The sequence below is a fragment of the Neomonachus schauinslandi genome, chromosome 11 (genome assembly GCF_002201575.2).
Source record: "Neomonachus schauinslandi chromosome 11, ASM220157v2, whole genome shotgun sequence".
NCBI lineage: Eukaryota > Metazoa > Chordata > Mammalia > Carnivora > Phocidae > Neomonachus > Neomonachus schauinslandi.
The window spans coordinates 54,681,366-54,695,463 of record NC_058413.1 but is presented as its reverse complement, the minus strand read 5'-3'; the positions used below and the strand labels follow the sequence as shown (position 1 = coordinate 54,695,463).

The 14,098-nt window shown below is 42.8% G+C and overlaps 1 protein-coding gene across 3 annotated transcripts in view; it reads left to right on the top strand.

The window, feature by feature from the left end:
- Window positions 1–843: 843 nt before the first annotated feature.
- The window catches only part of XRRA1 (X-ray radiation resistance associated 1), a 60,638-nt gene continuing 47,383 nt past the window's right edge, over window positions 844–14,098 (top strand). For 2 of the 3 annotated variants that reach the window (XM_021704651.1, XM_021704652.1), the window contains exons 1-4: window positions 4,390–4,483; window positions 9,097–9,281; window positions 12,619–12,666; window positions 13,864–13,936. In XM_021704651.1, the coding sequence (XP_021560326.1) occupies window positions 4,390–4,483; window positions 9,097–9,281; window positions 12,619–12,666; window positions 13,864–13,936 (400 nt within the window). Of the gene's footprint in view, window positions 859–4,385; window positions 4,484–9,096; window positions 9,282–12,618; window positions 12,691–13,863; window positions 13,937–14,098 lie in introns of those variants that run through there. The other variant, XM_044919286.1, reaches the window with a different exon arrangement.

Below are 14,098 nucleotides of genomic sequence, written 5' to 3'. Positions count from 1 at the left end.
GTCAGGCAAAGAAGAAGTGGCAGAAGTGTCATAGGCCAAAGGAATGGAGCAGCACATGTATGCAAATGAGCACCATTACTCTGTGTGTGTGTCGGAGCTGGGAGACATTACAATTAGACTGAGATTAGCTTCTTCAAGTTTGAGATAGAGACCCGAGGTATCTGAAGCTAACTAGGCAGACAGCCTCTAAGTCTGGAACTTGGACTTTCTTTTTTCCACCATGCAGATAAAGTTCATACTTTCCTTAGGGTTACTTTCTAGACAATGTAACATCAGGATTGTGTGCCCTTCCTAGCTCATTAATTGTCTATCCACACCTTCTCACCTGGTATTCTTCATTGGGAACTGGAATTTCCCAGTGGATTAGTTGTGTCCGAGTGTGTATGCCCTCCACAAGTCTGAGTCTGATTCATCCTTTATATATGTAGAGCAAATATCTTTTCCCAGATTGTGTCTTATCTTTCAATTCTGTCTTTGTACTTTTATCGTAGATTTATTTTGTATTAATGATCATATAAAAGATCCTTCCTGATTTGTGATTTGCACATCTTATTTAAGCACTCTAGCCCCACCCCATCATCACAAAATTACTCCCTTGTTCTACCTTCCTCCCATCCATGTTTCTGTCTCTATCTCTACATCTCTAGTTATCTATTTCTGGGATCTTTAGTTTTGTGGGGGTTTTTTTAGGCCCCAGCTGAGACACATTTTGGAGGCAAGGGTCACAGTAGGATGTAACTAATGAGAAAGTTGAAGAGCTCTGAATGACAGGCTAAGAAAGAGTGTAATATCTGTTTTACAGGTGAAGAAACACAAAAAAAAGGAAGTCAAGGGGTCTTTCCCAAGGTCAAAGATCAAGTAAGTACTATGCAGATTAGAAGCAAGGTCCTCATATTCTGTAAGTTACTGGAGTCTTCTCCCAACAGTCATCATCTCTAACATTTCCCAGCCAGCTATTTACTCATTCATTCACTCACCTATGTAGCAGATAGGTGTAGTTGGTCACAAGAGAGATTTCCTGAAAGACAGATTGACTGAGTAACTTGATCTTTCCCCATCCATCCATCCATCCTTCTATCCATTCATCTTCCTGACACATTTTTAGTGAATTCTAGGTTCAATGCTAGGCTCTGGAATTACATAGGTGAATAAGATATCATAGGACCCACGGCAGGTGAGAAATTGGTTAAGGGGAACAATTATAATAAAGTGATAAGCACTATACTAGGAGAAGTATAGGGTATTGTGGGAACATACAGGAAGGGCATTTACCCTTTTGGGGATGGTGACAGATCAGGAAATTCACAGTGCCCTGTGTTGAACCAAAGGAGATACCAACATCACCTATTTATTCCGCAGATAATTGTGAATCTATTATGTGCTAGGTGCTGTGTTAGGTACTGGGAATAAAGAAATGAACTCTATAGGTGCTCTCCTTCCTTTAAAGGAGTTCAGAGTCTAGTTAGGAAGATCAGAAATACGTATAAAGACCCTTGGGCCCTGGGAGTACATCATATCCTTCATTTGGCTCGCACATGTTTATGGGTTATTTCCTTTGAGCATTCCAGAGGTGGAAGAGAGATGGTGAATTGGGTATGTTTCCAGACTTGGAGGTCCACAAACCATTGAAGGAACCCCTCCATGATTTTTAGTAATCTTATGAAGTAGAAAGAGCTCCAGCCATGAAAGAGATATAGAAGAAATACTCCAGTGCTTAGCCAAAGTAGCAGTTATTTCCCTCTGGAAGGTTCAGTGAAGGCATTGTGGAGAGGGTGGCATCTGGACTGGATCTAGAAGGTTTTTAAAAATTTATTACCTCATTTAATTCTTACAATAATTCTCCAAGGCACATGTCTTTATCTTCATTTTACATGTGAGAAAGTTGAGGCACAAAGAGGTAAAGGTCTTGCCTAAGATCACTCAGCTTAGTGGCAGAAACTAGACTCAAATTTAAGCCTCTTGTCTCCAAAATTGTTGCCCTTCCTACTGCACCACTCTACTTTGCATATTTGTCACTTCCAGAAAACATTTTCCCAGGACACCTGATCCTATCTCTCTGCTCCTTCCTTTCACTGAATCTCATTCCAGACCCTCCGTTTCAGGGACCACATCCTTGCCCCAGTCAGGGACTTACAGGTTCCCAAATTTCTCCTACCCCAAATTGTCTGCATCTCTTCCAAAGCAGATCTGGGAATGGCTGGATCTCTTTATTTTTTTTAAGAATTTATTTTTAAGTAATCTCTATACCCAATGTGGGGCTCAAACCTACAACCCCCAAATCTAGAGTCAAACACTCTACCAACTGAGCCAGCCAGGTGCCTCTGGCTGGATCTCTTTTTTCTTTTTTTTTAAAGATTTTATTTATTTGAGAGAGAGAGAGCGTGCACGCACAAGGGGGGTGGGGTGGGCAGAGAAAGAAGGAGAAGCAGACTCTTGATCCCAGGACCCCAGGATCATGACCTAAGCTGAAGGCAGACACTTAACTGACTGAGCCACCCAGGCAGCCCCTGGCTGGCTGGATCTCTTTGAGAAAAATCTCAAATCTCTAAGAGCTCAAGTTTTAAGAAATTTAGATCTTTGATTTATTCCTAACAGAAGTAGCATTTGAACTGAATCTTTTTTTTTTTGTTTTTTTGTTTTGTTTTATTTATTTATTCATGAGAGTCAGAGAGAGAGAGAGAGAGGCAGAGGCAGTGGGAGAAGCAGGCTCCCCGCCCAGCAGGGAGCCCGATGCGGGACTCGATCCCAGGAACCCGGGATCATGACCTGAGCCGAAGGCAGACGCTCAACCATCTGAGCCACCCAGGCGCCCTGAATCTTTTTTTTTTTAAGAAGGAGAGACGGTGGGGGGAGGGGAAAAGGGAGAGGGGGAGGGAGAGAATCTTTTTTATTATTATTTTTTTAATTTGAGAGAGAGAGACAGAGATAGCAACAGAGATAGAGTGTGTGAGCGGGGAGAAGAGGGAGAAGCAGGCTCCCTGACACGGGGCTCCATCCCAGGACCCTGAGATCATGACCTGAGCCAAAGGCAGATGCTTAACCGACTGAGCCACTCAGGTGCCCCGGGAGAGAGAGAATCTTAAGCACGCTCCATGCTCAGTGTGGAGCCCAATGGGGGGCTCTGTCTTACAACCCTGAGATCATGACTGAACCAAAATCAGAGTTGGATGCTTAACCAACTGAGCCACCCAGGCGCCCCTGAACTGAATCTTAAAGCATGAGATTAACGAGGTAATGGTGGAGAAGGCTATTTTAGGCCAAAGGAACAAAGGCAGGGAAGACTGAATGTGTTTGGAGAATAGAAAATGATTCTGTAAGCCTGATGGGCAGGGCTGACTGGAGCTAGAAAGGTTAGGACATGGGACTCCAAAGGCATTCAAGAGCAGGCTCAGGTTGCTCAGTGGGAATCTGATCAGAAGACTGTTGCAGTATTCTAGGTGGGAGATGGTAAAAGATTTAATGAAAACAGTGAGAGATAGAGAAAATTACATTGGAACAGTTTTCCTGAGCTGGAATTGTCTTGACTCAGTGACCAGTTGATGGAATCCCATTTCACCTAGCATTATTTTTATCAGACCTCTCTTTCTAAAGCACAGCTTGGGTCATGGCTTTCCCCAGCTCAGATACCATCCATGGCTCTCAAGTTACCTACCAGGGGAAGCCTGAGCTCCTAGCCTGGCGCTGAAAGCCTTCAAGAGCAGACACCATCCTTTCTGTCCAGCCTTATTGTCCCAAACACACATCCTTCTCCTTCCTGGATCAGGTTGTTTCTTTACTGCACCAAATGTGCCCACTACTATGCCCTTAGTCCTGTGGCCCTTTTTATTTGCAATGCTTATCCTTTATTAGCAAACTCAGTTCATCTCTCAAATATTATTTTCATGACATCTTGCCTAAAAACATGAGCGCCTTCTTCCCTGAAATCTGTTAAAACAAAGGACATTTCTAGTGAGCACTTAATATGTACTAGGCACTACCTTTATAACTTGATCCTCTCATCTGTCTATTAAGGTAGGTGTTATTACTCCCAATTTACAAAGGGGAGAAAACTGAGGCTCAGAGGGTAGAGGAACATTTCCAGTCATAAGAGTGAGGAAGGACAGTCAGAATTCAAACCAGGTCTGTCTGTATCCAAAGGTGTTCTGTATAGTGTTCCACTGAGTTAGGACTGATTTGACCCAAAAAATCCTGGGCCTTGGTCTCCCTCTTCATTCAAAGGGCCAGCCCATTTCTGAAACAGGGGAGGGGCCTCCTGGACCTCGGACTTAAGGTGGATATAGGGTATGGTGGTCCTCCTGGTGGGCTCACAAGCCACATTGGGTGAGAGAACTATGCTGCCCTTTCTCAGTGCTTCTACTTCCTCACTTTCCTTGCTTGACTCTCAGGGAGATGGCCTCCTCAGGAATATACAAGCTGGATAATGGGAAGCCTTACCTGAACAACTGCTTTCCAGCCAAAAATGTCCTTCGGATGCCAGACAAAGGTCAGGTGACTTCTCAGATTGATACCTTTGCTTCACACTCAGTTCCTACATCCATTCCTTCCTCTCCAACCCATTTATTCCTGTTCCCTGCACTACCCAGCCCTATCCCTTCCCATCCATCTTCCCTCAGCAGCCTCAGGGAGTTTTCTAAAGTGCACATCGAACCACAGTGTCCTATTCTGTTCAGTGACTTCTCATTGCTGACTCCTTTACCTGATACTCTGTGTTCACAGTCTAACCTCCCCTTATCCTTTGCCACAACCCCATTCCTTTACCTATGCCCTATTCCATAGTACTTTCTTTTCACATAGCTTGTTTTATTTGCCCAGAATATTCCAGCTATCATTCCAGTTATCCAAACTCTTTCCATGCCACAAAGCCCAGCTCTTTTTCCCATAAGCCCTGTCTAGCTACTCCAGCCCTCAGTGACCATACTCTCTTGTGAGCTGTCTTCCTCTCTGTGTTTATTATTTGTTGAGTAATCATATTCTGCCAGGATCCTAAATAAAATGGCTAAATAAAATGACTTTGCTAAGTAGTTTTTCAAACATTCATCTAGTTAAAAACTCCCTTGGGGCAGGGACTCCTCATAACACTGAGCAGAGCTCTATAGATGGAACACTGCCGAGAAGTATGAGTTCACTGGATTAGATTTGTTGATTTGAAAGGGTAGAGCAAGGGGGAAGTATCCCTTCTTTACTCTAGATGAAATGACTTGCTGGTTACTCTATATGTGGAATATTGGAAGAACTTTCTCCTCCAATGCATCCTCCCCACCTGTTTAAACCCTTCCGTGGAGCTCTCAGTAGGAACTCATGATTTCATCCCCACGCCCCCTTACACACACAGATGGACAATAGAGAAATAAATACAGCCATGTGCATCTGTATGTTAGTATATATATATGTATATTTCCTAGTCCACTGAGTGCAATGAAACCTCATTCACAAATAGCATATCTGGTCCCTAGATTTTGGTTTCTGGATACAATTCTCCAGTAAAAAGAGCCAGGGCTCCTCAGAGAAATAGTTGTTTCCAGGTTTGAAGCCAGAAAAGTACAAATTGCACCTGGAACATCGTATAGTAACAGGAAGTACAGAAGTGCTCAGAAAAATGATGAGTGCGTATCAGAAGGACATAGGAGCTAACCTGAAGGAGCTCCCTTCAGCTTCCCAGGCCAAAGCTGGGACAACCTGAACAACAAAATAAATAAAGGTAGAATTGGGTTGTAAACTATACAATAAATAAGTATCCGTGAGCCCATATTGATACAAATAAATATTTGAATATGTAAATAAGTGTAGGAGAAGGAACAACTCTTCCTACAGTAGAATTTCAGTTAATAAATGTAGAAGGAAGGGGCGCCTGGGTGGCTCAGTTGGTTAAGCGACTGCCTTCGGCTCGGGTCATGATCCTGGAGTCCCGGGATCGAGTCCCGCATCGGGCTCCCTGCTCGGCGGGGAGTCTGCTTCTCCCTCTCCCACTCCCCGTTTGTGTTCCCTCTCTCGCTGTGTCTTTCTCTGTCAAATAAATAAATAAAATCTTTAAAAAAAAAATTAAAAAAAATTAAAAAAAATAAATGTAGAAGGAAGGAAGGAAATAGAAAATCACTGTTAAAGCATCACAATAATAATTTTTACAGGTAAGAAGCTTCTGTAGATGTTGTATCAGGCTTCTCCAGCAAAAGAGAACCAGTAGGATATGTATTTATATCCTACTTGTTCTGTTTCCATATTCATAGGTGTGTACACACACACATTATCTGTTTTAAGGAATTGGCTTATGAAATTATGGGGGCTGGCAAGACTGAAATCTATAGGGCAGGTAGGCTGAAAACTCAGGAAAGAGCTGATACTGTAGTCTTTTTTTTTTTTTTAAGATTTTATTTATTTATTTGAGAGAGAGAATGAGATAGAGACAGAGAGAGCATGAGAGGGGGGAGGGTCAGAGGGAGAAGCAGACTCCCTGCTGAGCAAGGAGCCCAATGCGGGACTCGATCCCGGGACTCCAGGATCATGACCTGAGCTGAAGGCAGTCACTTAACCAACTGAGCCACTCAGGCGCCCGATACTGTAGTCTTAAGGCAAAAGTTTTTCCTCCTTTGAGAAACCTCAGTTTTTGCTTTTAAGTTTTTTCAACATATTGGATGAGGCCCATACACATTATTGAGGATAGTCTCCTTTACCTAAAATCAACTGATTGTAGATGTTAACCACATCTATAAAATACCTTCACAGCAACACCTAGATTAGTGTTGGATTGAATAACTGCTTACCACAGCTTAGCCAAGTTGACACATAAAATTAACCATCACAGATGCTAGAATTAGTGGGTCAAAGTATGATGAGAAAGAGGATATTTGCATAGTTTTAAAGTATCTTTCTTAATTACAAAGGGAACTTTTCAGTAGGGAAAGTAGGCCGACACCACCTTAACCAAGTGATCAAGATTAATGTCACCAGTCATCAGACATACTGACATCACCTGCTGTCTGATAGGATGTGCTGACAAGGGCACCACATCAATTCTGTGATAGTTTTGTCAAAGCACAGAGCCTTAATCTAATGATGGGAAAGCATCAAACAAATTCAGGTTGAGGGACTTCCTATAAAATAATTGACCAATACTCTTCAAAAGTGTCAAGATCACACAAGAAAAAAGGAAGACTGAAGAACCGTCACAGATTGGGGGATTCTAAGAAGACACGACAACTAAATAAAATGTGAGATCCCCCTGGAACAGAAAAGGGACATTAGTGAGAAAACTAGCAAAATTCAAAGGGCTATGGATTAGTTACTAATATTGTACCAGTGTTAACACCTTAAATCATTATATTATGATTATATAAGATATTAATATTGGGAGGGAGGTGGGAGGATGGGGTAACTGGGTGATACACTATATGTTAATTAATTTAAATTTTTAGAAATTTATAATAAAAGATGTTAGCATTAGGGGAACTGGGTGAAAGCTGTACAGGAACTCAGTATTATTTTCACAACTTTTCTGGAAGTCTAAACTTACCTCAAAATGGAAAATTACGGGGGGGAGAACGTTCCAATGGATACTCTTTGTGCTAAAAGCCTACCCCAGTAAACTCAAGGTCCTTGTTCTGGTCCTCTAGACTTTTTCTGATCTGACTCTGCTGACCTCCCCAGCCTCATCTCTTTTCCCTCATGTTCATCTCCAGACAACAGTCTGGGCCTTACTTTCTCAACCTGTTGGGAGTTTGGGCACCAACTCACACTGGAGTCTCCAGGAGTCAGGGCTATTAGAATAGAACAAAGATCCATGACCCAGATGGGGGCAACCCTGGGAAATGGAGTGTCTGGAATCTCAGGCCCAGAGTGGGAATGGGAAATGACTCACAGCAGACATAGGGTGGGAGTTGCACCCAGGAATAAGGATTGGCAGCTGTGGTCAGGTGAGCCAGGGCAAGCCCCCAAGGCAGAGGTAGTGGGCTATGAGGGCAAGGAGCCAATGATCAGAGCACTGAGCTGGCTCCAACCACTCTGTGCTGTTCTGTATCGTTCTGATATTTTATGCTTCTGGATACTTCTGGTGCTCTTCCCTCTGCCAAGGCTGCCTATTTTTTCCATCTCCATCTAGTCTACCTTAAACTTACTGGATCTAGCTCATGCCCTAGGCTGGTAGCTCCCCTGTCTGTGCTTTCACAGCACCTCTTCTATTATTAGGCTCCTTTGAGTCAGGGCCTCCATCTTAATTTATCCCCACAGCCCTAGTTCCTAGCACAATGTAGATGCTCAGAAAATGCTCCCAATATGGTAAGCTCTGTGAGGCCTTGGGAATACTGAGATGGATCAATCGGACAAAATCTGTTCTGAGGGGCAAGACAATAAACAAGTGAACAAACAAAATAATTACAGATTGCAATGAATGCCTTGGAGTGAAAAAACTGATGCAGGAGCGAACAGATTCTAGAATGTTGTCATGATTTTTCTTAGGTGAGCTTACTAGTAAACCTCATATTCTTTTTCGCTTACATAAATTTTCAAGTTCTTTCTACAGTGAACATGTATTGGATTTTTTAAAAGTTCCAACTGTCCTATCATTTTCTTATTGAGCTCCTAATACAACCTTTATGCTATAGTGATGGGATTCAGGATAAGGTCTAGCAAGATGGAGCCCGTTGAGTTGATGCCACTCATTTAGATGCCAAGAGATGACAAATGGGAGAGTAGTGAGCCGCATAGGAAAGAATAATCAGCTCTGCTGAGGAGAGTCAAAGAAGGCAGAATAGGAAATACTTGATTTGGGGTCTTGAAGGAACATTAGCGTTTGGAGACAAAAGTGTGGAGGAGAGAATTGGGCAAGTCATTCCACCTCTTTGAGTCTTAGCCTTTTCATCTGTAAAATGGGGACAGTAACACGTCCTTCACTGGGGTTTGGGGCCAATTAAAGGAGAGAGCTATGCAGACACCCCCCATCCCACCAGCAGCAGCTGCAGCTGCAGCAGCAGAACAGTATCTGGTGCATATCAGGTAATGAGGAGCTCTTTTTGGTTTTGGTATTATAGGTAAATATTCTGTAAGCACACAAGTTGTAGCTTTAGGGGGGTTTGCTCCTCCTCACTGTTCTGATCTTCTCAACAGGCCGAGGACACTGGTTAGTGGCTCGGAAATGTAACCTCAAGAAGAAGCCCAAGAGTGTGCTTGAGGCACCAGCTGAGGGTCAGGAAAGCCAGAAGAAGGTTTCTTCTGAGGTCCGGGGGAAGAAAGGGTTTCAACAGGAAAACCAAGAGGACATTCCTGGACATGTGCTGGACCGGGCTTTTCTGGTGAGAGTAAATGTATCCTGGAATGGCTGGCAGAATCAGCTGATGACTGTCTTGGTTGGGGACAAGGACTTGCTCTGTCCCACTCTGATACCATGACCCCCAACCCACCCCCAAACTATTAGAGTGATCTTGGCTAATTGAGCACAGTCAGAATGATGAAGAGACCCAAAGCTTTCTTTACATCCACCTTGTGAGATAGGTATTATTGTCCCTATTATGTTGTTGCCATTGCGAAGATGGGAAAACTGAGGCCCTGAAGAGGTAATTTGCCTTGGCCATGGTCCCACAGCTAATAATTAGAACTCTGTCTATTCAGGATTAGAACTACTCAGGATGAGAACTCTGGTCTACTGACTCCAAAGCCTGTGCCTTTTAGTATATCAGGTAAAAAACTTTTAATTAAGTTGGAGAGGCAAAGGAGTAGGTCCAGGGAACAGTAAAGTAAAAATTCCATTCCTGCACCTGGTAGGGGGCAGAGATTCCTGTTCTTCTCTGGGGAGATTTTTCCAGGAATGGGGGAACTAGGGAGATTCTACACTCCACAACCTTTGTCCTTTGGTTTTAGTATCTGGCTGAAGTCTGGGGGAGCCGATCAGATAGTACCCAGTGTCTGGGGCAGGCTTCACAAAGAAGACTGGGGTGGCTGTATTGGAGACCAGCCAGATAATTTCACATCTGCTCTTTGCAATGCCTCAGTGGCTTGGCAGAGAAAGACATATTTTGTAAACTCATATTAATGTCCAGTCCAGTTCGCATAGCTCCCTATGAAGAACTCTCTGGCATCCTGCTTTGTTTCTAGACTCTGCTTATGGTTCCCAAGAGTGGCTTTCTATACAGATCAGATGTTGAAGGAGAGCTTTGAGAAGGCAGCTTTGAGGTTGCAACTCACTTCAAGCGGGTAGTGTAAGCTTTTTGCAGAGTCCCATGATGTGTCCTTTGTTGTAATGTCCACTTCTCACTGGGTGTGCAGAGGACTGAAACAACAGTATTAAAGAAGGTCAGAAAACACTTACTATAGTAGTCTTCTTTTCCCTTTTGTTTCCTACAACATATACATTCCCACAGTAATGGAGATGGTTTGTCACCCACGTTGCGGCTTTGTATACCAGAAGCAACAAGAGTGTTTCTCACAGTAATGGGATACCTGCTTACCTGCTGCATAGTTCCACTTGAATGTTTTATTGGCACCTCCTATTGAACTACTGCACCAATCCCCTTACTCCAGGTCCCAAGACATACCTCTTTTCTAGTGTTTACTATACTGCCTCAGTGATGGTGTGATATCCAGTCACCAAGCCAGTAATCTGGGGTTATCCTTGACACTTGCCTCTCCCTCACCACCCCACTACTGCCACTACCAAGCCCTGGCACTTTTATTGAATAGTTGTCAAATCTGCATTCTTTTCCTCAACTCCACTGCCTCTACCCCATTCTGGGCCACCATCATCTTTTATTAGAGTAATTCAGTAACTTCCTAACTAGTCTGAACCAACTAGGATGCTTTTATTTCATATAAAAAGAAGCCAGAGGCATTGTTTTTCCAGGGTAGGTTAATTTACTGTTAAAGGCCTAGGTTCCTTCATCTTTCTGCTCTATGTGCTTAGCATGTTGTCTTCTTGGGCTAATTGCCTTCCTGATCCCAAGATGGCTGCAGCAACTCCGGTCATCATATATAAAGGATAATATCCAAAGGTACAAAAGGGATTGTCACTGTCTTATGTCTATTTTTAAAAGTAAGAAAGAGCTCCCCAGAAATGGCCTCCTACCCCCAGCAGCCGGTGTCTGTCTGATTGGCCAGACCTATATCATATGTCCCAACAGTCATTGGTTAGGGGAACATAACCTCCAAGATTGGATTAGACTGTCAGAACTTACCCCTTGGAGCTGGGGCCTAAGGACACATCCACTCAGAAAAATGGAATAATGCTGGGATTCTTTAATAAGGAAGTAGTAGAGAAGTTGCTCTAGGGAAGGTAATTAACAATGTCTGGTGTATTGGTCTCTTCTCATCCTTTCTATGTATATCAGACAAAGCAATTTTTATAAAATTGCTATCAGCTCTTGCCAAAAAAAAAGTCTGTTAGCTTTCCACTGACTGTAGAACAAAATCCACACTCCTTTACATAGCCAGTAGGGACCCAGGTGATTTAGTGGCTGCCCCCCTGGCCTTGTTGTTTTTCATCCTCTCAAAAGCACCTGGCTTTTACCTGTCTTGATAGCTTTCACTGCCTGCCACCCACTTTCATGGGACCAGCTCCTACATAGCTTTTGGGTCTCACCTAAAATATTACTTCCTCAACTAAATATTTCCTCTCCTCCCGAATGAGGTTAGGACCTCCTGTTATTGTCTCCCATAGCTTCTTGAATTTCTCCTTTAAAATATTTATCACATTTAGGGGTGCCTGGCTGGCTCAGTTGGTAGAGCATCCGACTCTTGATCTCGGGGTTATGAGTTCAAGCCCCACATTGGGTGTAGAGATTACTTAAAAATAAATAGAAAATAAATCTGTAAAAAATATTTATCACATTTATAAATACTTGTTTGCTACTTGGCTTCCATGTTGTCGTAAGTTCTATGAATAGAATATAATAAACACCTAATTCCATGCCTAAACATGATACCATAAATAAATGATTAACAGAAAAAAAAAGAATGAGGTTTGGTTAAACAGAAATAGAAGCTCCAACACTAAGTTTTCCTTTAACTTTTTACTTATGAGGGGCAACATATGGTAGTCAAAAGAGCACAGAGTTTAATGATAACACATTTGGATTCAAATCATCTATCACTTACTAGCTGTGGGACCTTCAGCAAGGCACTTTATCTCTCTTAACCTTATTTTTCTCATTTAAAAAGGAAAAATGATCATACTTATGTTAAAGGGTTTAGTTAGGATTAGAAGAAAATGTATTGATGTATTTAGCACAATACATGGCCCAAAGCAATACTTAGTAAATATTTAGTGAATAAAAAAACGAACAAACGAATAAACAAGCAAATTATTATAAACATGAAGAGATTGGTAAGGCCCCAGAAATACAGATTTTTTGAAGAGCCAGGTAGAATAAGCGGGGCTCAGAAAAGACAGAGGAGGAACAGAGAGGAAGGAATCCTCCTACGAACCCTGTCAAGTCAGTGTTACTATCCGCATCTTGGAGCTGGGAAGCTGAGAGGTGGAAGAGCTGAGGTGGCAGCTCTGTTCTGAGCGACTCCCAAAGCCCATACTCTTCGCGCTGTACTAGGCCCCCTTTCTCAACAGGGAGTCATTTGTTGTCTTGGCCAATTATATAAACTTTCTTGGGGCCTTGAGACCTGACTCTCTGCACTGTGTTCCAGCTGAAGCACCATTGTGTGAGGAAGCCATCAGACCTGGTCAACATTAATGTGAGCGGCCTGAAGTTCTCCAAGGTAGGGCCAGCCAGCAGAGATGTGATTGGGATGAGCCAGACCTGAGGTGGCTCCTGGCTGTTTGTCCATTGTACCTCCAGAGTCCCTGAGGACTGGGGGTTTGGGGTGGGGGGTGTCAGACAAAGCTTCACTGGGTAGAAACAACATGCAGACACAATATTTTGCTGTGAATTTGCTATTGCCATTGGCCCATGTGAGGTGAATTAAAGGAAGTAGCATTATGGGAGTTGGTTTGAATTTGTCATAGACCTCTGCTGGGGTGACACTGAGTTCCCATTAGAAGAGCCCGTAGGAGAAATTTCTCTCAAGTTTCAGTGTCAGGAGTGGTAATGGTTCTCCCAAGATGCTGGTTTGTTCTTATACACACTAGGTGACTCATGTAATGAGTCATGTTTCTTTCTTACATTGGCTAATAGGTAGCTTGAGCCACATTTGTGCCCCCCCCACATTAGCCAGTATATGTGCAGGATATTATGCCATATGTTTTTGGTTTATAGGCCTTCCATGGCATATGAAGAGAGATTGGTGGTATAAAATATACAGCAATTAAAATAAATAAATCAGTACCACAAGTAACATAACGTAAGTAAATCTCAAAAGATCTAGGTGTATCAACACAAGTAAATCTCAAAAACATAGTGTTGAGTGGGAAAGGCGGATTGCAGAATGACACAGTATGATTGCATCTAATATAGAGTTTTAAAACTTACAAATAATATTATATATAGTTTATAGATACACATATATAGAATACAAGTATAAAACAAGTATGAGAATGATAATCACCAGTTCAAGATAGCTGTTATCTGTGAGAAGGGGAAAAGAATACAATTGGGGAAGATTGTGGGGGTGGGGGGTGGGGTCAACTCTTTAGTATTTTATTTCTTTAAGGAAATTTGAAGCGGAGACAGCAAAATCTTCATATAAAGGTGGACAGTGGTTACATGGGTCTTCAAAGTATCGTTCAGTAAACTTTTCTGTACATTTGAACTATTTCATAATAGAAAAAAAGCAGCAGAAAAGCCATTCTGGCCCTTAGCAAGTGGGTGTACTTTGCTAAGAATATAGCTTATCCCTGTAGGTCTTTGTGCCTTCTGACAGCAGCTCTGGAGCTTTGGCAAGCCCTCCGGGCAGGGCACTAATCTTGTGTTCTTTTGAAATGCTTTCCCACAGGCTAAGGAAAAGGACTTCAAGCATTTTCATTCAGTGATTTATATCAATGCCTCAGAAAACCTGCTTCCTCTAGGTAAGCTTCTCAGCCAGCACAGCCAGTCACTCCTGTTAGAACCTGCCTGTCAGTCCATTCATGACTGGCTGCTCATCTCTTTTTTAGGGTGCCGTAGGCTAGGTGCTGGAGAACGCCCAGCCCAGGATTTCGGCCCAGAGCTGGCACTACCTATTTAGAGTG